At 39.6% G+C, this 25,458-nt stretch overlaps 1 protein-coding gene across 1 annotated transcript in view; it reads right to left on the minus strand.

The window, feature by feature from the left end:
- ANO3 (anoctamin 3) overlaps positions 1-25,458 on the minus strand; it is a 399,349-nt gene that overhangs the window by 153,416 nt on the left and 220,475 nt on the right. Inside the window, exons 2-3 of the mRNA XM_038764098.1 lie at positions 11,708-11,902; positions 7,434-7,505 (exon numbers count right to left, since the gene is read on the minus strand). Of these exons, the coding sequence (XP_038620026.1) occupies positions 7,434-7,505; positions 11,708-11,902 (267 nt within the window). The remainder of the gene's footprint in view (positions 1-7,433; positions 7,506-11,707; positions 11,903-25,458) is intronic.

Below are 25,458 nucleotides of genomic sequence, written 5' to 3' on the forward strand. Positions count from 1 at the left end.
GAACACAGGTCCTTCTGAATCTCAGGCCCATGGTCTATCCACCAGAACACACTGCTCCTGATGAGCCAACTTGTACTTCCCAGGCGCTTAGTACAGTGCTCTGCACACAGTAAGCGCTCAATAAATACGATTGAAAAAATGAATGAATGAATGAGGTTCTAGGGTTTTCCTCCTTTATCTCTCGAGTGACTGCAAGCTCATTAGGGGTAGGGAACGTGTCTGCTAATTCTGTTATATTATACTCTCCCAAGCTCTTAGTACAGTGCTCTACACATAGTAAATACTAAACAAATACCATTGATTGATTGATTGATTGATCCACGCCACTTGCTAACTCTTCCCTTCCTCCAGGAGCAAAGATATGACTCAATGCCTTCTTGCTCCACTACACTCCATAATGAGCTTGCAGTTAGGTGAGAAATAAAGGGAGAAACCCTAGAACATCATCAGGAGCAATGTGGTCTAGTAGATAGACCATGTGCCTGGGAGTCAAAAGGACCCAGCTAATCCCAGCTCTGCTACTTGTCTACTGTGTGACCTTGGTAAAGTCATTGAAATTTGCTGGGCCTCAGCTGCCTCATGATAGGGTGATAGGAAACTATTTCATCCAATTATCTTCCCTAACACTGGTGGGGTATTTCCCTCAAACTTGATTGACAGAGAAAGACAACATGTCAGTTAAAAAAAAATCAGTCATTATATTTGATAGTAAACTACAGTATTTAATTCCAGTTCTTTATACACCATGTGGGTTTACTGAGTCTCATTTTCTAAGGCAAATGCATATTCTATCATTTTTAAAGGGATTTCCTGATGAGACCTAATGAAAAATTGACCACATTCATTTAATTCCACTGCATCTTTAATATTCTCATGAGGCACTTCAAAGTAGAGCACTAAGAAAAGGAAGCCCATTAACCAAATATATTATGCAAGCTTCAACAACATGCAACCGCACGTAATTTGTAATTTTTGTTTGATAAACAAGCAAAAATGTATAGAACCTATAATCTAGGATTTTTCTGATGCAAAATGAAAGCAGCTTGCATGCTTCTGATTTGAGTGCTAGAAAAAGAATATATTGCAAGACAGAGCATTACATGGCTTTTAAACACTTATAAATGGCAAATGCATGATATTAGGCTACTGGTGTATTATAAGTTGTTAAAAAATTTTAGTATTCCTGAAGAGGTTCAAGGTAATTTTCATCATCAATGATATTTGTTGAGCACCTGCTGAGTACGAAGCATGTGCTGAGACTTGGAAGAATACCACAGAAGCAAACCTCTCTCACTGCCCTCCAGGAATTTGCAATCTAATGGATGAGATTATGTACTCCATTAATGGCTTTCCCGCTATGTCAACTAGACTGCCTAACCTGGGATTGCTGAGGATAACTTTTCTATTCTCTAACAGTGAGAGCAACAAGGAGCAAAAATAGAGCATGAAAGCCTCCCCAGGAAGCTCACTACAGTGGATGGAGGAGACAAGAGGATGGAACCAATAATCACCTGCTCCCACCAAAAGGATTTTGGGCAAGCTTTTTGTGCAGGGTACGTCCATGTTTCCCCTTATTAGCATAATGCTTTTATTAGGAACTGTAAGGATCAACTTGGTTCAAGTTACCCATGATTGCCTTTGTTCCCTTCCAGCAATGTCTCTACCATGGTGGTTGGGTACCCCCAAATTGTTAAGAACTGGAATGGTTTTAAGAGACATACAAGGATTTCAGGGGGTTTGGGCCTAGATGGGCCAGCTCCCAGGTTTAGGAACCCCTAGGTTGGTGAGACAGTTCTTTAGAACCATCCCAACCTCTGACACAAGAAACTGAGGTGGCTTCAGGAAACCATCCCAGTTCTCCCCCCTACCCCAAGTGTTACAGTTATTGCTTCCTGGCTTGAAAGACAACAACAGTAATAACAGCTTTCCATACAAGTAGCTCAAATCCCTCAAAAAGCAGCTAATCATCTGGGTTTCTAATGAACAATTCTCCACTGGAGACAGCAGTGTGCCAGGAGCACATAAATTTATTATCATCAATTCAGGGAGTGGGCCTAGGAAAGATTTATAGTTTGAACAGTTACACGCTTCATACCTTGAGGATCAAGCCAAGTGAGAAGGAGCTTTTGATGGATACTAGTAAAATGTTCTATTTTAGGGCCACTTTCAGCCTGAAGGAAAAAGGTCAGCTATCCCAGGACCACCGCCTAGGAATGATTTCTAAAGACAACCAAGGTCCACTAGGCTCTGGATGATTACCTCATCCATTTTAATCTTCATGGTGGCCACCAGAAACTCCCAAGCTTGCCTTTCTGAGAGCTGTCTCCCAAGGCTTCCCTGACCACAAACTCTGCATCCCGAGGCAGGTTGAACTACAAATGTTTGAGAGAGAGAGGGAGTGGATTCTGACAACTTCCAACATAGAAAACGGAGGGCACAGTGAGTCTGACACATTGGGTCTATTGCATCATCATCAACCCACTGAATTCATACTTTACTTGAGTACTGGGGAGCCAGTAAAGAGTTCATTCATTCATTCAGCTGTATTTAATGAGGGATTAATGTGTGCAGAATACTGTACTAAGTGCTTGGGAGAGTATAATATAACAATAAACAGACTTGTTCCCTGTCCACAACAATCTTACAATCTCGGGGGAGAGGGCAGAAACAGACATTAATATAAAGAAATTACATATATGTACATTAGCGTTATGGGGCTGGAAGGGGAAAAGAACAAAGGAAGCAAATCAGGGAGATGCAGAAAGGAGTTGGAGAAGAGGAAAGGGGGTTCCAGTTCTGGCTCAGTCACTTGTCTATTGCATAACCTGGGGCAATTGACTCAACATCTCTGGCCTCAGTTTCCCCTAGACTATGATCCCCTGAGGGACATGGGCTGTTTCCAATCTTCTTATCTTGCACCTATCCCAGTGCTTACCACAGTGTTGGTAATATAGTAAATGTTTAACAAATGCCATCATTATCATTTCAAATATCAACTGACGCTTTCATTACAGAGGCAACACACTGTGAATAGGCATCACCTAGTGGGATACATCAGGGTGATAGATGGATATATCTCAGTCTTAACTATGCGTGTAAAACTTTCCAAACAGGCCTGGTTGAAAGCTAGCAAGAGGATTGCAGGGAAGGAAAGAACAAGATAAAATACATTAACCAAAATGCAATGTATTAGTTTTGCCCATTTCTTCCAGAAGCCCCCAAGACATTATGGGAAGAGTTTAGAACTCTCTCTGTGGAGCTGAATTTTTCTCAGGAATGACTCTGGGAAAAGCCTCAATTTATGGAATGCTTTCCCTTCTGGCTGCCCTTCTGACCTGTTGATCCCTTGAGCTGTTCCTGTCTGCTGAGACCCTACCGGAAGAAAATTTTATTTTCTCTATTTATACTATAACTGAGGTAAATGAGGTTAGGATGATCAAATGTGGGGTTTTTCCTTCTATATAAAGCTTTTTCTACACTCTTCCCCAAGTAAAGCCTTAGTAAGAAATCAAACATTACATTAGCACCTGTAACCTCAGTGGTTTTCAATATTCTTTTTTTCTGTGAACCCCAGTCTTCTTGGTCAACAAGGTCTTTGCAGAGTATCAAGAAGATCCTAACTGGCTTCTCTTCCCTTGACATTTCCCCAGATTATCTGAAGACACAGTGGTCTCTATTTTTAGTTACTTTTAGTCTTACTTAGGTGTTATATAGCTGTGCATCATGATGCCTGTACTTCTAAGTCTATTAGAGGGGAACCTTATTTTTCCTACAAAATGGCAAGCAATCAAGAGTTGGGCACATAATTCAAACAGAAAAAAGCAAATAAATATTGGACAAGAGTGACAGTTGACCAACAGATCCATTCTAATATTGGGTGTAGTCTTGCATATCAAGGAAATTGTGGAATGTGCCTAGGGGAGACTAGAGCAAAAAGATCTTGGGAAGAAAAAAACTAAACCAAGCAATAAATAAAATGTCTTAGCAAAAATTTTTTTTATAAAATAGAACACAATCTTTTTTGCTTTAACATGTAACATATAAAACTGAATTTTAAGTGATGTTTTGTGTCCACATCCATATTCATTTTTTTTAATGAGGAAACCACAATAAGAAAACCGTTCTCATTTGAGATGAAAGAAAAAAATGGGGAGGAACACAGCTTCATTTCCAATATTCCAAGGGGTTACTATGAAAAGCTGATTTTATGGCTTTAAAAATTACAAAAAGACCTCAGCTGAGTCCTCTCAAAGAATCTGAGGCAAGCGTGGGTGAATAAGCATAGCAATTTACCCATTTACTGCTTTTAAAAATCTACTGCTTAGTCTCCAGAGATTTTGAATAAATGCCTTTGGGCTTGGCAAAAGAAAAAAAAAGAGAAAGAGGAAAATAATAGGAAAGAATAGGAGCACAGCAAGCAACAGTTCTATTAGGTCCATTCCAAACAGTGCAAAGAAGTTGGAAGAAACTGGACCTACCTAGGGTCTCATTACCTTTTATTACTCAACAGTTCTTCTACTTTCCCAAGAACTTATTTTGTAAAATTATTTTCTAGGTGAAAACCTAGAAGAGAGTCATGAGACATCTTCCTACAAACCTATAGTCAGCCATGGGATTATCTTATTCTTTGCATTCCACTTTACTGCGGTAGATCAGTACAGATAATCAAAAACATAATAACCCCAGTCTAAGATCCCATAGTAGGAAACCAAGATTAGCTGCAGTGATAAGCCTAAGTTTTGGTAGCCTTTTGCATCTTGTCATATTCTTTTTTCATTCACCAAAACTTTCCATGAGACAAATAAAGCACATATTTAAGGGTTCAAAGAATTCTAATGGGTGGTGGAAGATTCACAAGAAAGAGAGGGAACTGAAGCAAATTGACTCATGGAAGTTGGGGAGCATAGTGGGTGTGGGTAGTTACATACCTGATGGTGGGAACCCCAGCTCCTTTCCCTTTATGACCCAGACTACACACTCCTTTAAAAACAACCTACTCACTGTATTTTGCTCTCATTTCCCTACCAATTAATTCATTCAATCGTATTTATTGAGCGTATTTATTGAAAAGTACAAGTCAGCAACATATAGAGATGGTCCCTACCTAACAACGGGCTCACAGTCTAGAAGGGGGAGAGAGACAACAAAGCATGTAGACAGGTGTCAAAACCATCAGAATAAACAGAATTAATAATAATAATAATAATGATGTTGGTATTTGTTAAGCGCTTACTATGTGCCAAGCATTGTTCTAAGCGCTGGGGGGGGGGGGAATACAAGGTAATCAAGGTTGTCCCATGTGGCGCTCACAGTCTTAATTCCCATTTTACAGATGAGGGAACTGAGGCCCAGAGAAGTGAAGTGACTTGCCCAAAGTCACACAGCTGACAAGTGGCGGAGCCGGGATTAGAATCCACAGACCTTCTGACTCTCAGGCCCGGGCTCTATCCACTAGACCATGCTACTGCTTCTTGTCCTGTCCTGCTTCCCCTCATTCATTCATTTACTCATATTTATTGAGCGCTTACTGTGTGCAGAGCACTGTACTAAGCTCTTTGAAAGTACAATTCAGAAACAGAGACAATACCAGTCCACAACGGGCTCACAGTCAAGAAGGAGACAGGCATCAAAACAAGTAAACAGGCCAACAGTAGCATAATTATGAATACTTATTATTTGTTCATTCATATTTATTGAGTGCTGTGTGCACAGCACTGTTGTTGGGTAGGGACCGTCTCTATATGTTGCCAACTTGTACTTCCCAAGCGCTTAGTACAGTGCTCTGCACAGAGTAAGTGCTCAATAAACACGATTGAATGAATGAATGATTGAATTGAGCGTTTACTGTGTGCCCAGCACTGGACTAAGCTGTTTCCAAACCCTCTATCCTCTTTAATCCGGCTTCCCTGGTGCTTCTCCATCCCACTTTTCCTGGCTCGCTTCTGGGCCTGGTTTCCCTGCAGAAAGGCCCTGAGGGGAAAACTTCGGGAGGGAAGTGTTGCCCCCTGAATCCCGGAAGGTCGCCCTCCAACCTTGAGCCAGCCCTGCTTGACCACTCCATGCATCATCACCGCAGGGTCCCGTCGAGCAAGCCCCCCGCAAAGCCACTCACTCCGTTGCTCACACCCTCCCTTCCTACCTAGAAGTTCCTCCAACTTCATATCTGACAGACCACCACTTCCCCTATATTCAAGCCCTTCTAAAATCACATCACTTTAAGGAAGCCTTCCTCAGCTAATCTTTCATCGCCGCACCCTATTTTTCCTTTCTCCTACATTACCTAGCACTCCCTATGCACTTAGGTATTGAGTCTGTACTCCCTATACACTTGGGTATTCAAGTCTCCCAACCTATACTAATAGTTGACCACTTCCCCATCTGTAATTTATTCATTCATTCATTCAATCGTATTTACTGAACACACTGTGTGCAAAGCACTGTACTAAGCACTTGGGCAAGTGCATTATAACAACGAACAGAAATATTCCTGCTCACAACAGTCTAGAAGGGGAGCTTCTAGACTGTAAGCTTCCTGAGAACAGGGAACGTGTTATTATACTCTATGTGCTTAGTATAGTATTATCCATGCAATAAGAATTCATAAATACCATTGCGGTAACGATCCCACCTAGGACTGCACTTTGATCACCCAGCCCCCAGTCCCACAGCACTTTTGGACATGTCCTTATGCTCTGCTGCTTCTGCTTATCTGTAATTTATTTTAATCTCTATCTTCCTCACTAGATTGTAAGATACTTGAGGTCATGGATCTTTTCCACCAACTCTACTGCATTCTTCTAGCCCCAGCACTTAGTACAATGTTCTGCAGACAGTAAGTGCCCAATATGGACCATTGATTAGCTGAATTACCCCTTTGACATACCCCAGGAAACACACAATATGTATGATGCTCCATCAGAGACTGCCAGCACATGTGCAGGATGTTTTGGGAACTAATCACCATTCTTTACTGAATTAATGAATTAATGATGGCATTTATTAAGCGCTTACTATGTGCAAAGCACTGTTCTAAGCGCTAGGGAGGTTACAAGATCAGGTTGTCCCACGGGGGGGCTCACAGTCTTAACCCCCATTTTACAGATGAGGTAACAGACCCAGAGAAGTTAAGTGACTTGCCCAAAGTCACACAGCCGATGAGTGGCGGAGCCGGGATTTGAACCCATGACCTCTGACTCCAAAGCCCATGATCTTTCCACTGAGCAACACTGCTTCTCAAGGATACTGAAGGATATTTTCAATCCTTTATGAATTGTTTGAATTTCCCTCATTCACTGCACCAAATTGGGCATGTTGTTTGACCCTAACAAGGTGAAGCAACTGAAAATGGCATGATTACAAACTTTTAATCACTTCAAAATTTTAAAATTTGCATTCCGAGAAAAGCTCAAAATTTGGCTCAGAAATAAACTTACCCGAGCAAGTATCGTTGAATTCTGTAGCAGAGAGTTTAAGTAAGTTGCTTTCTAGGGTTTCCACCACTTTTGCTGAAATGAATAGGATAAGTTAGGTATTGAGATACATGTTTTCAGATATAGAGAAAAACAGTGTTTAGTAACTAGCATCAAGAATCTGAACAACAAAGAGGTGTAGCCTGAAGTTTGCATATATTGTCCTGGAACAAGTCATGGTATTTAGAATTACTACAAATGCCTATAATGTGCTCTCTTTCATTATAAACGCTCTTGCATTACCTTCAAACAAGCCATTTGTGGGGTATTTCGAACTTCATGTGCTTTGTACATTTCTGATTAAAATTATTTTAAATACAAACCTTATCACAACCCACACGAAACATGTAGTCTGTTTGGAAACCAAAAAGGAAACGCTACCTAACGTGCAGACTACCTTGAAATTGCTATCAAATAACCTACAGATTTGAAAATAAATTCACAATATGTGATGAAATTTCAAAATCCATTAGCAGCTTGTTTCTTTTACATCAGTACTAGAACACTTTAAATAATGTAGTTTTGTTCAGCATTAAAATTCTTCAAGATTACTTAAGTGCTTAACAAATACCATTATCCACCACATAGGGCTTTTCTGAATAAGGAAATCACAAACTGATACAATAGAAAGAATAATTAAAAGATAGAGAGACCACCTCCCAGTTTGAACCTTATAAAGGATGAAGAATAATCACAAATGAGCCAGATTCTTCAAATCAGAAAGTTTACATTATCAAAAACTGAAGTAAATGATCAGCATAATTTCAGACAAACTGGATCAACTTTCTGCTAGTTAGATCTAGGGTAAGGGTAAGTTTAAGGTGGATGGGCAGCCATGCAATTGTACATTTATCCCTACAAAGATGACCTTTTTAAAAGTTACAATCAATCTATTGTATTTATTGAGCATATTAAGAAAAGGACTATATAACAGGGTTGGCAGAACTTTTCCCTGCCCACAAGGAGTTTATAATCTGGTGGGAATGAGCAATTTGTAAATTAACTAACCAATAAATGAATTATTATAATTTCATTAAAGATAATGAAAAGAAATTAGTATTGCATTTCACTAAATGTAATGAAAAGAAATTAGTATTGCTGGACAAGAACGCTATGGAGACTGGTAAGTCAGTCAATCGTATTTATTGAGCACACACTGTGTGCAAAGCACTGTACAATCCTTGCTCACAGCAAGTTTTCAATCTAGATGGGGAGGCAGACATTAGTATAAATAAATAAATTATAGATATGTACATAAATGTTGTGGGGGCTGGAAGTGAATAAAGGGAGCAAGAAAGTAGTAAAGACAGTGTGGGTAAAAATGAGGAAAAACAAGACAGAAGAAAGAGACAAATGTATAGCAAAAGATAGAGAGGAAGAGAGAAGGAGAGAGAAAGACAGAGGAAGAGAGAGACAGAAACATAAATCATGTTACCACCAGACTCTTTGGGGTTACTGATCTTTTCTCTCTTCTCTTCCCTAAAGGCGGGCAAAACGGGCTAACGTAAAAGGCACTCTGTAGATTTTTAAAAAATGATATTTGTTATCACATGCCAGGCACTATGTTCCAGGCACTGCACTAAATCTTAGGGTAGATATAATAAGGTAATCAGGCTGGACACAGTCCATGACCCACATGAGGAGTCACAGTCTTAATTTCCATTTTACAGATGAAGTAACTGAGGCTGAGAGAAGTCAAGTCTTCTAGATTGTGAGCCCACTGTTGGGTGGGGACCGTCTCTATGTGTTGCCAACTTGTACTTCCCAAGTGCTTAGTACAGTGCTCTGCACACAGTAAGCGCTCAATAAATATGATTGAATGAACGAATGAATGAAAGTGATTTGCCAAGGTCAGACAGCAGACAAATGGTGGAATCAGGATTAGAACCCACATCCTCTGATTCCCAGTTCCAGCTCTTTCCACTAGGCCCCACTGCTTCTGAAATGAATGGTTTTGTAATAATAATAATAATGATAATAATGACATTTGTTAAGTGCTTACTATGTGCAAAGCACTGTTCCAAGCGCTGGGGAGGATACAAGATGAGCAGGTTGTCCCACGTGGGGCTCACAATCTTAATCCCCATTTTACAGATGAGGTTACTGAGGCACAGAGAAGTTAAGTGACTTGCCCAAAGTCACACAGCTGACAAGCGGCGGAGCCGAGATTTGAACCCATGACCTCTGGCTCCCAAGACCGTGCTCCTTCCCCTTAGCCACACTGTTCTCTCCAAAGGGTTTAGTACAGTGTTCTGCACACAGACAGGGCTCATTAAATGCTATAAATTGATTGAAAGATTTATGAGACCAGAGGAAAAAAAAGGCAGAGTTGGGAGAAAGTTAGTGAGACTGACGATGGAGGAGACCAAGAAATGCCCAATCAACCTACAGAGAGAGAACAAAGAGCAACAGAAAGAAGATAAACACTCACAGACATATTGAGAGTGACAGAGAAACACAGGGTCACAGACACAGGTATACACAAGCACAGAAAGAAAGTTTCAATCACCTACAATTTTCTCTCTTTCTTTCCTCTCATACACACAAAAACACACATACCCACACTCACTCGGATGATCAATGCAGTCCATCAGAAGAGGGAGGAAGTGGATGGCTTTTATCCCTTGCCTCCAACTTCTTATCCCAGTGTTACTAGTAGGAGGGCCAACTCTTCGGGATTTTTCCATGTGTTGTTTCTGACTTTGTCCCGGTACACATTAGTACTTCCAGGCTTATGGAGCCATAATAATAATGGCATTTATTAAGCGTTTACTATGTGCAAAGCACTGTTCTAAGCGCTGGGGAGGTTACAAGGTAATCAGAGTGTCCCACGGGGGGCTCACAGTCTTAATCCCCATTTTACAGATGAGGTAACTGAGGCCCAGAGAAGTTAAGTGACTTGCCCAAAGTCACATAGCTGACAATTGGTGGAGCTGGGATTTGAACCCATGACCTCTGCCTCCAAAGCCTGTACTCTTTCCACTGAGCCACGCTGCTTCTCTAAGGAAAGCCCTGGAAAGCAGCTCTAGGCATCAACGAAGGATGAGCTGGGCTGAAAGCAGATGCAGGTGGGAAATTTCGCTCATCCAACTTCTCCATTTGTGCCCAATCAATTGATCAGTGGTATTTACTGAGTTCTTACTATATACAGAGCAATGTACTAAGTGCTTGGGAGAGTACAATATAACAGGAGAATTGGTACATATGTTCCCAGGCCACAGTGAGTCCAGTTATTCCAAGTGGGTCCCACAAAGGACCTTAGGCTGGACTGGACACAAATTGCTATGCCTGATTTAAGGAATAGTCTTTCTATAAACATTAACTTTGGAGATTGCCATGACAGCAGTCCTATCTGTTCTTCCCTTTAGCATTTGCTTAATGGATCTGTTGAGTTGGGACCATTCTTAGCTCAATTTCTGATCCTGTTCTCCCTTTTCCTTTACTGTAAGTCCCATGTGGGACAAGAACTGTGTCCAACTTGATTTATTTGTATGTACCCTAATGCTTAGAGCAGTGCCTGATACACAGTAGCAGCTAGCAGATATAATGATGTAATAGCAATGAAGATGATAATAATTTACCAAGATATTTGGCCAATATTCCTGAGTAAGAAATGTATGCTGCTTGGCAATGTCTCAATGAATAGATTCTTTTATACTTTGCAAATTCAGGAACCCGCAACCTCACTAAGCACCCCAAAACCTGCTGTGAAACACGCTTTTGGGAAGAGTTCTATTATAGAACTTCACATGGCAGACAGGAAAAACAACTGAAGGATCTGCTTGGCTGTCCTCAAAATTATTACCTAGAGAGGGAGACTGTGTGACACGCAGAATTTCCACAGTTACATAACTGAGAGAGCAGAAAGCAAAGTCAGAACTCTGCATTTTCATTTTCATAATCTGATTTGCTCCCAACTTGCCTGTAGACGAGGCCTAAATTCCACCACGTTTCATAGTCTTATTAAATACTCAGAAAGCTTACATGTATAGCTAGAGAATATTTTTGTTTAATATTGAAGCGCCACATAATCCTCCCCTCAAGGTAATGTACAGCTTTTATTAATGCTAACAGCAGTTAGGTTTGGGTAAATGTTTAGTACACCAACATTTTCATGCAGTATTGCCTCAGCAGTAGTGAATCTATGACATTTTGCCATATCTCATGTAGACACGATGAAATAAAGCATTTGTTGGACAATAACATCAATTTGGAGTACCAGCTTCCAGGCAACTAACCTCGCTCGGATGTGATGTTGATGGCGGAAGACCCGGCACTCAGTGGCTGGGGCTGAATCCGATTGGGTTGGAGAAATGAGGAATGTTTACTCAGGTTCTGCGGATGGGTGTGGCTCTGTGCTAAGCATGGCAGGGATCTCCTGGAGGGTTTCAATGGTGGCTCTTTCACAGTTTCACTCTTGCTCATATTCATACCTGAAATTCCCCAAATGGACATATTAGAGCAGGACATCTAAACACAAAATAAAAGTTACTACATATGCATAGAGGGTACCAATCAATCAGTCATTTTTACAGAACATTTATCCAATTGCACTAAGTTCTTGGGGAAATGCAACATAACAGAAATCAAATCTTGAATTACATCATTAATCCTTGCAAGGGTTAGGGAGTTATACTGGAGAAAGACTTTTTGTTGTTCAGAAGTGCCTGAGCCCATAGGAGTTGAAGTAGAGGGCTTCATGAGAGCAAAGGGAAATTATTTGTATTTTATCTTGAAATCACATTTCAGGCCCATCCAACTACCTGCCGTCCAAGTTTCTGAAACATATAGATGGACAAAAACACTTTTGGGATTAACTTAAACAAAAATGTGAGAATTTGAGAGTTGAGGATCTTGCATTATGATGACCTTCTTTCCTCGACCGTCTATACCAACAGTCCAACACCGACAGTACATTATAGTGGTTCTCCTGAGTGCATTGATCTGATCTGCTTCCCCCATTTCCTTGAAAGACTCCTGAGACATTCCCCTCATTTAAATGATCTTTTGTATTGCTTGGCTATGTTCTTGGCTTCCCTCCAAGAACACTGATAATTGAGGATGGAGTATATCGTTATATATAAGCATCTTCTCTTTGTTAGTGAAAGTCTGGCTATTATAGTGGAATAATATCTTGGATGTCCTTTGTCACCTTAACAGTGCTGTCTTCCCTGGCCACCTTTTATTGTGCCCCATACTGCCCCAGTCTGTTCTCTTTCCCTATCTTTGGCAGGGTAGTAGAGGAGCTGCAAGCTATGGAAGAGAAAGAAAAGAAGGAAAAACTATGGTGGTAGTGCTGGCTTGAAAGGCTTGGAAGATGGTGGAGCGAGTTTGGGGTGTAAGGAGGGATGGAAAGTTGTACTGGGAATCAGAGAAGAAGGGATGAGAAGAGAGGAAGCAGTGGTCAGGGAGGAACTTAGCTTTCAAATCCCTAAATGTAATAAGCTGAGCACAAATTAATTCAACTATTTCTCTCAATAGACTGTTAGCTCCTTGAGGGCAAAGATCATGTCTACTTCTTCTATTGTATTCTCCCAAGTGCTTTGTACAGTGCTCTGCACATACTCAATAAATATCAATACTTTGGAGTGGGGAGAGATAGGAGTCAGGGAATTCAGTGAAGAGGCAGATGCATTGGTCAAAGTGGGATAATAGTCCTTGGATGAACATAGTTGCAGTTTGGATGAAGGGGAAAGAGTACTCAATAAATAAGTACTCAATAAATATCACTGACTGATTGATCAATTCAACAGCAATAAATTTCTGCCAGATAGCCAGGGGTGTATATGTATGTATATTTAAACATGTATTAATCTATTATAAATACATATGATATATAATACTTATATGTATATAAGTTTTTGAGTGTGTGTTTTATACATGAATATGTACATGTGTGTGTATACATACTACAACAAAGGTCTAATCAGTGCAGATCAAAAAGAAAATATTACTTGCCAGTTCTCTTAACATATCCTAGGGTGCCAAGACAAGTCTTATAAAACCAAACAACTTCTATAATAATAATAATGATGGCATTTGTTAAGCACCTACTATGTGCAAAGCACTGTTCTAAGCACTAGGGTAGATATAAGGTAATCAGGGTGTCCCACGTAGGGCTCACAGGCTTCATCCCCATTTTACAGATGAGAGAACTGAGGCCCAGAGAAGTTAAGTGACTTGCCCAAAGTCACACAGCTGACAAGTGGCAGAAGTGGGATTAGAACCCATGACCTCTGACTCCCAATCCCGGGCCCTTTCCACTAAACCACACTGCTTCTCACGCTGATTGTATCAAATAATCCACTTCTCCAATCTGCCAATTTAATTATCTACTTGTTGGAATTCTCAGAAAATTAAAAAATACTAAAAAACAGTGAAACAAGACTTATTGACGTAGTCCCTGTAGCTTATTTTGATAGGGCCCGACTAAAATGGGCTGAACTGAGACAACTTAACAATTTCTTCAGGTCACTTTGAATTTCATTTTGATCTTCAAAAACATGAATAACTTGTTTAGTTCCTTCCGCATACCTGCTGAGCATGTTCTTGATTCTGTTCAAGTAATTGGTATGTATGATTTAACATCTTTCATGGAATTTAAAGGTTAATTAAAGGTCAATCTTTCAACCACTAATTTCACAGAATTTCAATTTTTTCATTGTCAACTTTAAAATTGAACTGTTGAACAGTTTCAAGAAGAGTAGCAAGGCAGTGCTTTCTTTTGGTATTATGTGACTTTACTAGTATCAAGGATAGTAGCCTCTCTACTCAAGTTATCCTAAGCGAGAGTTACAATAACTCTGAAAATCTGCCAAATGTCATGAAATAGAATCACTGAAATTTCCCACTGGGAGGATCAAGTTGTGAATTCCCATTCTCTTTAGTACAAGTTACATAGAAAAACCTTTGCCAGTCTTTTGTTCATTTATCCACTTGTCAGTAGCTTAAATACCTTTCTAACAAAAACACTGACAATGAGCATTATATATTCTACATCTTTTTTCTTTTTGATGCACTAGCTTGGAAGTACTGCAAGATCAGAAATACCTGGGACAAAATTTTGTTTTATTCCTTTCAGCAAATCATGGATAAGTGCTAAAAGACTACAGTATAGTTTAGATAACCTAACTCATTTACAATATTTTTTGCCAAGTTAAAAAAATTAAGTCACAACAGCAAGCTTATTCAATTGGCATTTAAAGCTACTCTGCCCTGCTGAAAGTACAGTGAAAAGATCAAAGCTTTGGGAATCGGAAAACTTATATTTTAGTCCTGCCTGACCCTGCAAGTCTAGGAATACCTGTTGTGTCTCTTCCATCCATCCATCCATCGATGTTCAATGGTATTCACTGAGCACTTGCTACATGCAGAGCACTGTATTACGTGCTTGGGAGAGTATAATAGGACAGAGTTGGTAGACATATTACATGACCACAATAAGCTTAGTCTAAAGGGAGAGACAGACATTAATATAAATTATGGATATTTACATAAGTGCTGTGGTACTGAGGGTGGAGTGAATATTAAGTGCCCAAAGGATTCAGATCCAATTGCATAGATGATGGAGAGGGGAGAGGGTTCTGAGGAATAAGGCCTTAATTGTGGAAGGCCTCTTGGAGGTGGTATGACCTTAATAAAGCTTTGAAGGTGGGGAAAGTGATGGTCTGGCATATATGGAGTGGGAGGGAGTGCCAGACTGGAGTAAGGATGTGGGAGAGGGGTCAGCAGTGAAATAGATTCATTCATTCAATCACATTTACTGAGCACTTACTGTGTGCAGAGCACTGTCCTAAGCACTTGGGAAGCACAAGTTGGCAACACACAGAGACGGTCCCTACCCAACAGTGGGCTCACAGTCTAGAAGGGGGAGACAGAACAAAACAAGACATATTAACAAACTAAAATAAATAGAATAAATATGTACAAATAAAATAAATAAATAAATAAGAGATGTATAATAATAATAATAATATATAATATAATATAATGTATTATAATAGGAGATGTGACCTTAGTAATGCTTTGAAGGTGGAGAGAGCAGTTGGGTGGTATATAATAGTAATAATAATGGCATTTATTATGTACAAAGCACTGCTCTAAGCACTGAATAATAATAATGGCATTTATTAAGTGCTTACTATGTGCAAAGCACTGTTCTAAGTGCTGGGGAGGTTATGAGGTGATCAGGTTGTCCCATGGTGGGGGGCTCACAGTCTTAATCCCTATTTTACAGATGAGGTAACTGAGGGCCAGAGAAGTTAAGTGACTTCATTCATTCATTCAATCGTATTTATTGAGTGCTTACTGTGTGCAGAGCACTGTACTAAGCACTTGGGAAGTACAAGTTGGCAACATATAGAGACGGTCCCTACCCAACAGTGGGCTCACAGTCTAGAAGACTTGCCCAACGTCACATGGCTGACAATTGGCGGAGTCGGAATTTGAACCCATGACCTCTGACTCCAAAGCCCAGGCTCTTTGCATTGAGCCACGCTGCTGAGATTCAGGCATACTGAGCAAGTTGGTGCTAGAGAAGTGAAGTGTGAAGGATGAGCTGTAGCTGAAAATCAGTGAGGTTAGGTATGAAGAAGGAAGCAGATTGAGTACTTTAAAGACAAGTTTCCGTTTGATGTAGAGGTGGAAGGACAACCATTGGAGGTTCTAGAGGAGTGTGGAGCTGTGGACTGAACAGATTTTTAGAAAGATAATCAGGGCAGCAGAATGAAGTATGAACTGGAGTGGGGAGAGACAGGAGTCAGGGAATTCAGTGAAGAGGCAGACACATTGGTCAAAGTGGGATATTAGTCCTTGGATGAACATAGTTGCAGTTTGGATGAAGGGGAAAGAGTAGGCTTTAGCAATGCTGTGAAGGTAGAACTGCTAGGATTTGGTGACTGGTTGAATATGTAGGTTGTGTGAGAGATGAGTTGAGGTAAAGACAAGGTTTTATGGACTTGTGAAATAAGGAGGATAGTGAAATTGTCTACAGTGATGGGCAAGATAGAGGGAGCACAAGGTTTGGGTAGGAGAATCAGGATTTCTGTTTTGGACATGTTTAGTTTGAGGTATCAGTAAGATACAGGAAGAAATGCCCTGAAGGCAGGAGGAAATGAGAGACTGCAGAGAAGGACAGCGGTCAGGACTGGAGAGGCAAATTTGGGAACCATCTGTGTAAAGTTGATAGTTGTAGACATTTGAGTGAATGAGTTCTTCACCGGAGTGAGTTTAGAAGTAGAGTAGAAGGGGACCCAGAACTGTGCTTTGAGGGTCATTTTCAGAGGGTGGGAGGCGGAGGAAGAGTCTGCTAAAGAGACAGAAAAGAAGCCATCAGAGAGATAAGAAGAGAACCACAGTGCCTGTGAAGCTAAAGTTGGATAATGTTTCAAGGAAAAGAGGGTGTTCCACAGTGTTGAGGCAGCTGAGAGGTGAAGGAGGATAAGGATGGAGAAGAAACCATCCAATTTGGCAAGAAGAAGGCCATTGTTGACCTGAGAAAGGGCAGTTTCTGTGGAGTGAAGAAGGCAGAACCAGTTTGGAGAGGATCGAGGAGAGAATTGAAGAGAGGAAGTGGAGCCAGTGAGTTTAGACAATTCTCTCAAAGAGTTTTGTGAGGAATGGTAAGAGGGAGATGGGGAGATCAATCAATCAATCAATCAATTGTATTTATTGAGCGCTGACTGTGTGCAGAGCACTGTATTAAGCGCTTGGGAAGTACAAGTTGGCAATATATAGAGACAGTCCCTACCCAACAGTGGGCTCACAGTCTAGAAAGTGGGCTCACATAACTAGAAGGAGTCATGGATTCAAGGGGATTATTTTTTAGGAGAAGCAGCAAGGCTTATTGGATAGAGCATGGGCCTAGGTTCTAATCCAAGCTCCACCACTGCTGCCTAACCTTGGGCAAGTCACTTAACTTCTCTGTGCCTCAGTTACCTCTTCTGTAAAGTGGAGATTAAGAATGTGAGCCCCATGTGGGACAGAGGCTGTGTCCAACCTGATTTGAGCTGTATCTACCCCAGCACTTAGGACAGTGCTTGACACATAGTAAGTACTTAACGAGTACCAGAATTATTCTAATTATTATCATTAGGATAGGAGATACATGAACATGGGAAAGAAGCCACTGGAAAATAAACAGGTGAAGATGGTGGTCACAGAGAAAAAGGGAGGGGGCAAGTGATTTACTAAAGTAGGAAGGGATGGGATCAGAGATGTAGGTAGATGGGGGAGAGTTTGAAAGGGTTTATCCCCAAACCACCAAGGGTATTATAGGAGGTGGACCAGCCCAGAATGAATACTGAAAAGCAGCTGGCTAATGTGGGCAATAGAGACTGCAGTGACTGCCGAGGTGATTGCCTGCTGGGTTATAGCATAGCATTGAAATTATGCTGTGGTTTCTGTGGCTTCAAATGGGCCCTGATTGTATAATAGTCAATACATGCACCTTACAATATACTGCACCTCCGCACAGCTAATGACTCTGTGCCTCTGAATAAACACAACTGTCAGGATTGAGATAGTGAATGATGCTGGGCATACACCATCACTATAATAAATGACTCTGGGCAGGTTCTCCATCTTGGAGTCTCAGGGCCAAGTCTCATCTGTTGTTCTCAACAGGAGACTCCATCATCTCAGTATCAGTACTTCAGATTTTCTATTCCAAAACAGAGTTCACAGAAATAACCAACCCCTGAAGTAACTTAATTTGGATGAAAAAAAATACAGCAAAAAAAGACATAATTTAAAGAATCATGTTTCTCATCTCAGGAAGAGAAACATATCAAATAACTAATTTACCTGAGATTTAGATATCTTTATTTGTGGAAATTATTTTAGAGAACTCTTAAATATAGGAGCAATTGTAACCTGCCTCACAGGTCAACATGATATCCTGAAGAAGGCAGGTAAAGATCAAACTGACTCTTAGGAGTCCTTCTAATTTTTTTTATTTTGGTTCATTTAGATGGATGGAGTATGCAATAAAATTATCTGGCATGAAACATGGAGGACAGACCACATTCATTTATCATCTGAACTGATAGTACATTGAATATATACAAGCAGATACTGTACATCATGTGAATTTCAATTATCACTAACTTCCAGATGATTATTTCAGCTCATAAATATAAATTTACTCATTTCTTCAGCAAACACATAAGGCTGTCACAAGCAGATTCATTCTTGAGCAAATAAAAGCAATATGGGTCATAATAAGAAGGGTTTCATTCTAGTTTGAATAGATTAGGAAAATATGAATCATAGCTAGTCTAAAACCCACATAAAATTTGCCATACTGAGAAAGACATTCCTCATCATCAACGATGGCTGAATAAAAGCGATTTGGTAAAAATGCTTACTAAAACCCAATGGGACTGATCGTGACTGTTTTCCTTAGTCCTGCCGTTTTCATTTAAGACCTTCTTTTAAAATGTAACATCAGAACAATTTAGAAAAAAAACTAAATAAAAGGAAGGAAAAATGGGAGACAGAAAATGAGAGATTCAGAAGATAGAGAAAAAGAATGAGTAAGAGGAATTAGAACATAACAATGATTCAAATTCTACTAGTCCCTAAGACCTGCTACAGGAAGAAATTCATCATTTTTGAAAAGCAGATACATGTTTTCTGGCCTTGACTGTTTAGTAACCATAACATTTTGTCTGTATTTGCTAGTACTATGCCACCCTAGCACAGAAATGCTAAAGTATTACATCAATATTTTCTCAGATTTCTCCAATAATTACTTTATGTCATGAACATTCTGAAAGTGTTCATGTGGTCATCAAATGGCCCAGGGGTAGGGGCTTCTGGTTGCCTTTTCCCAGGTTTTGTACCTCAACTGAACAAAATGGACTTAAAGAATCCAATCTGATTGCACATGCCAGCATCCGTTGACAATTCCCTTGAACAACACTTCATAGCAACTACCCGTTTTCTGAGGTTCAATACCTCATTGTTTCCACAGTCTGAAGGTATTATCCCAGAACATCGTGAGAAGCAGCATGGCCTATTGAATGGAGCATGGGTGGGGGAGTTAGAAGGACTGGTTCTTAATCCTGGCTCCACCACCTGTTTGCTGTGTGACCTTGGGCAAATCACTTCACTTCACTTATTTGTGCCTCAGTTACCTTTAAAATGGGGATTAAGACTGTGAGGCCCATGTGGAACATGGACTGTGCCTAACCTGATTGCTTGTATCTACAACAGCACTTAGTACAGTGCCTGGCACATAGTAAGCGTTAAACATATGCTATTAAAAAATAAACAGGACTTTGTAGGCAGATCCCACCTTAGAAAGTAAGAGAAGTAAGCAACTTCCTTAAAAAGCACAAATATGGTGGTGGTAAGGATTATGTGCCCTCAATAAGGTGGCAGAAGCCTGACTGTGTTTCATACAAAATGGAAATGACCCCATACTAGGGTAGTAGGTAGGGTCTTGGAACTAAATTTTCCCAGGTGTTTGATCAATGGTCGGTGGATGTCAGTGATTTTGAGATATGATTTTCAGAAGGACTTTCACTAAAAATTGTGTCTGACAACATCATGCTATAACATAATGACAGCATACAGAAAAAAGGGTAGAATGCAAATTTTTCCTAACTCTGAGTGCCCAAATATCTCATTTGTGATCTGCCTGTTGGAGCCTCCCTTTAAAATCCTGGTAGGTAGGGAATGTCTTCAAACTCTATTGAATTGTATTCTCTCAAGCAGTTGGTACAGTTTTTGCCTACAGTAAGTGTTCAATAAATACCACTGATTGACATATCAGGGGATAGGACAGAGAGAGTGACTTGCTGGATGGGGTAGGAGTGATGAAGAGGGAAGTGTCAAGGGATTTACGGGTATTACAATCAGCTATATATTTCAGAAATGGATAGAGGTTTTAAGGTTTAGGGACCTTTTGTTCCAAAAAAAAAAAAATTTGCATGCTTGCCTATTTTTTAAATTGGTGAAACCACACATTCTCACCTGTCAGGAAAGGCACAGTTAATTAGCTTTCTAGTTTTGCTGCACATTTACCTAGGTCTTTGAGTATTTTCACTGTCTCACTTCATTCTTGAAATATTCTGACGATACAAACTCCATTTCACCTTAGCATTAGATAATTTTAGATCTTTTAGTTCATACTAAATAGGAAATGAAATATAACAATGAAGATTAAGTACTTTCTTACATATGAACACAAAAAAATCAAATTTCAAATCCTTCATAATCGGTACATAGTTAGTAGTTAGGGAACATGTCTACCAGTTCTGTTACACTTTACTCTCTCAAGTGCTAGGTTCAGTGCTCTACGCACAGTAAACCCTCAGTAAATGCCATTTGATTGATTGCTATTTTATCATGTAAGTATATTTATGCATTTTCACCACTGTTTTGAAGATCTGTACATTGTTTTGATCCCTTCACTGACCTTGGGACTACACTAATGCACTTTACAAACATGGCTTAGTGCTCCTTCAATTAACATTCTATTTTCAAGGATACAGTTAAGAATGCTAAGAGTGTTAGAACAATACTAAATGGGTGGGAGAAGTTTTTAAGTATGTGTAATCATGGCTACTAATACCTGAGACACAACAAAAGCAGATTTTGTCAACATTGAAATGAAAACAACATGCTGCCCATGGGGATTGATACATATCTGTTAAATTGTGGAAGGGAATAAACTCAGACAGTATAAAAACCCAACTGCTGAGTTTTTCCAATTGATCGTCTAGATGTCGGCCCAGAATACTGAGAGATCATTTCAAAAATGTAGTGAAAAGTTGACTACTTAGGTAAGGGGTCTATCTCATAAAATGCAGATGGAGGAATCTTCCTTCTGAGAACCTTATTAAAAACAAATGATCAATGCCAAGGAAGAAACATTTTCTTTGATCTGTATCTTATTAATCAGGCACCTAATTACATGGACAAACTTAAATTTGGTAGTTGTGAGTAATATTTATTGTGCCTCAATGTAGGAGTTCAACAAAGGTGAAAGGACTTTAATTTTAAGCATTCTTCTCTTCGAAACTCTCTATCAGCTTCCTTCCCATCTTCTTTTATATAGAATTTAAAGTCATTCACCTTTATTTCCTATCCCTATTACAGTTCTAAATCAGATCATTCTTCTATGTCTCCACATTTTGTTATTCCTGCTCTGTCTAGGTTATACATTCCCATAAGGTCCAAAAATTCCAGAAATGCAAACAGGCAGTGGGCATCAGGCTCAGTTTTGATAGGAAGCATAATTTCAATTTCATGTATTTTGAACACTTTAGGACATTTTAATACTTAAATCTGAAGGGCAAATTAGCTGTTTTTAAAATGAAGTTTTGGCTCACAGTATGGGATTGCCAGTGGACAACATGAGAACTCCATTCAAATAATGTCATGCAATTTATCTTAAAAATGAAAGACTTGGACAACCACTTTGTGTGACTACCTATGGTCTGTAATTTGCTATGTGAAATATGAAAACAATCAAAATGGGTATTTATCATTATTCCTTGTGAATTTTTGATAGCAATTTTGTGATGTGACAAAGAAAATTTAATGTGACAGCATCAGACAATACCTTTCACATTCTCCATTATCTCCTGTTTTCTTGAGTAGTTGTCTAGTTATACCATTACTTTAATCACAGTATAGCAGTGCTTTGTGACTTTAAGATGAGGGATATGAAAGAAAAAAACAGTTGCTTTCACATATTTTTTAGGTTTAGCCCATATTTTACTTTCCAGTTCAAAGGCAGGAAAGTAGGATAGATGTACAATAATTTCATTTTGTTCTTTTATCATTCTAAAGGGAACAAAGAAAAATCATTATTTCTAGTTTGAAAAAATACTAAAGGCTCTCACAAATACATTTGATATTTGCCTCACCCCCAATTCCACAGCACTTATATACATATCTTTAAATTACATATTATGAATTATTTATTCATTAATAGTAGTGTCTGTCTCCCCCTCTAGACTGTGAGCTCATTATGGGCAGGGAGCATGTCTGCTAATTCTGTTGTACTGTACTCTCTCAAGTGCTTTGCACACAGTAAGTAGTCAATAAATAGTATTGAATGAATAAATGAATAATAAGCACTCAACAAATACTACTGATTATTAAATGAAAAAAAGTATGGAAGACTCAGGAAATGTGCTCACATTTTACTAGGCTTTAAAATGGCAATTAACCAAATCACTAAGTAATTTGACATTGATCTCAAAAGGCAAAAGAAAGAAAAAAAAGTTACATACAGCCTGAAAAAAGATAATGCTGATAGATTTTCTTTAGTTTCAGCTGGGAGGGTGCACTAATGTTACTCTACATTCAGATAATTAGTTCCTATCATGACAGATCTTTCATGCATAGTAATACAAACTCAAAATGGGGAAATACATTTGAAGTTCAATCAGTTCTTCCAGAATGTACATGTGTTATTTACTACAAGATTGGATTAAGTACCACTGGGGAATAAAGAAAGTTGTTCCAATGATTCACAAATGTTTAGGTAAAACAAGAATATAATGATAACAGTAATAATAATCGTGGTATTTGTTACATGCTTTCTAGGGAAACAGCGTGGCTCAGTGGAAAGAGCACGGACTTTGGAGTCAGAGTTCATGGGTTCGAATCCCGGCCCTGCCAATTGTCAGCTGTGTGACTTTGGGCAAGTCTCTTGACTTCTCTGTGCCTCAGTTACCTCATCTGTAAAATGGGGATTAAGATTGTGATCCCCCCATGGAACAACCTGATCACCTTGTAACCTTCCCAGCACTTAGAACAGTGCTTTGCACATAGTAAGCGCTTAATAAATGCCACCATTATTATTATTATGTTCAAACACTGTGCTAAGTGCTGGAGGAGATCTAAAATAATCAGATCTGACACAATCCCTGACCCACAGAGGAGTCAGATTTGAAGGGAGAACAAGATATTAAATCCTCATTTTGCAAATGAGGAAACTGAGGCCCAGAGAAGTTGAGTAACTTTCCCAAGATCACACAATAGGCAAATAGCAGAGCTGGGTTAGAAGGCAGGTCTCCTGACACTCATTCATGTGATCTTTCCATTGAGGCAAGCTGCTTCTCATGTGGAAGGCAATGTTCTTGAGTGGGTGTTTCATATAAGAAGGCAAGGCCCAATGATGTACTATAATTTACATTATATAAGAATGTATTAGAGTACATTATAGGGGCTTGCCTTCATTATAGTACATTATGTAGTGTATATGCAGATAGTACATTATGAAATTACATTAATTACATTAACGCACATTATGATATTATAACTACATTGTACTATAAGAACATCCAGTGGTTGTCCATCCACCTACTCAACAGAAATTCCATACCATTGGCTACACAGCAATTAATCACCTTACTGTCTCCTAACCTACCTCACATACACCATATCTCAATCTTGTCTCGCTCTCTGCCAACCTCTCATCCACATCCTGCCTCTGGCGGGGACATCTCCTCCAAGAGGCCTTCCCTGACTGAGCCCTCATTTCCTCTTCCCCCATTCCCTCCTGTTCACTCTTGCACTTGGATTTGCATGCTTTATTCAGCCCTCCCTTGGCCCCACAGCACCTATGTACATATTCATAATTTATTAATTTATTTATATTAATGTCTGTCTTCCTTTCTAAACTGTAAGCTGGTTGTGGGCAGGTAACGTATCTACCAACAAAAATGCAAAAGGTCTTATGTTATAGAAGACCTGACTGGATATGTCATTAAGTGGAAATATGTATTGCCTAAGGAAAGAGCAAGTAAATTTTTTTTAAAAAAAAGGAAAATGATGCATGCATTATGTGGACAATTTGAGTTAAATGTTTTTTGTATTTTTTGCCAGGGCGTGGATGAAACGCACTGCTCACCCAAATGTACAATGATTAGACTCAACACTTGGTGTTTCATTGAAGTGGTCACAGCTTAGTCTTCCTTAAAGAGGCACAAAATAACTGTGTACTTTCCCCATTTTGGATCTTAATGATTGATGTTTGTTAGGGGGTCCTGCAGAGACCACGGGGCCATGGGAACTCCCCTCTGTAGGGCGCAGAAGTTCAGTTGCTTGGCTTACTCTCCCTGAATCTTTGGCCAGCCCCAAATGTGGTGCTGTCCACTGGTGTCTGATGCCCGAACCAGCCTCCTCCCTTGCTGAACACCATGAAATGAAGCTGTATTCCCTACAGGAGCAGAGTGTGTGCAGGGACAGTGACCCAGTAACTCTTAAAACCTGGGGGCACTCTCAGTTCTATGGGTTGGCATTTCATAGTGGGGGAGCATGTGAGTTACCCAACAATGACTGGGACTAAGAAGACACGAGGCCCTTATATCCATCTGTATCCCTGAAAAAAGTGCTTTCACTAGCGAATAAATTTGCTGAGGCTGAATCTCCAAAAGCTGCTCTGTTTCACCCCTGCCATGAAATTAGCAGCAAGCCAAGTACAGTAACCCTACTTAAAAACCCTGAATCCCACAGAGGATGGCCTCCTATGGGCTTAAACACTTTTATGCAACCTTATTCTCCTTTGGGAGATGAGGACTCATTAGTGATAGTGCTAATTAGTGCTTTGCATTTTTATTGCTTTTTAAATTCAAAGATCACTGAGTGTCTTCCAAAAATTAATTTAGTTCATTAGATTTTATCATTCCTATTTTTAGGGCAACAACATATTGGTCAATTTACCAGAAGACAATACACATCCTAGATTGCCTAGTACACAACTCAATCTTGAAACTTAAATAACTCTCTTTCCTCCGGGCCCAGGAATATAGTGCCTTGGGTCAGTGATATGACTTTTAAAATTTAGTAGATGAGCACTTTTGGGAGGGTGGGGAAATAGACGGAAGAAATTAAATAGGTATATATAACAAGATATTCGGGATTATACTAGAAATTGTAACAGATCTGTATATATCTTCAGTGCTTCAAGTGGAAAGAACATGGCTCTTGTAATCGAGAAAACTGGATTCTTGTCCTGGTTCTGCCA

Source organism: Tachyglossus aculeatus, chromosome 22 (genome assembly GCF_015852505.1).
Source record: "Tachyglossus aculeatus isolate mTacAcu1 chromosome 22, mTacAcu1.pri, whole genome shotgun sequence".
Lineage (NCBI taxonomy): Eukaryota > Metazoa > Chordata > Mammalia > Monotremata > Tachyglossidae > Tachyglossus > Tachyglossus aculeatus.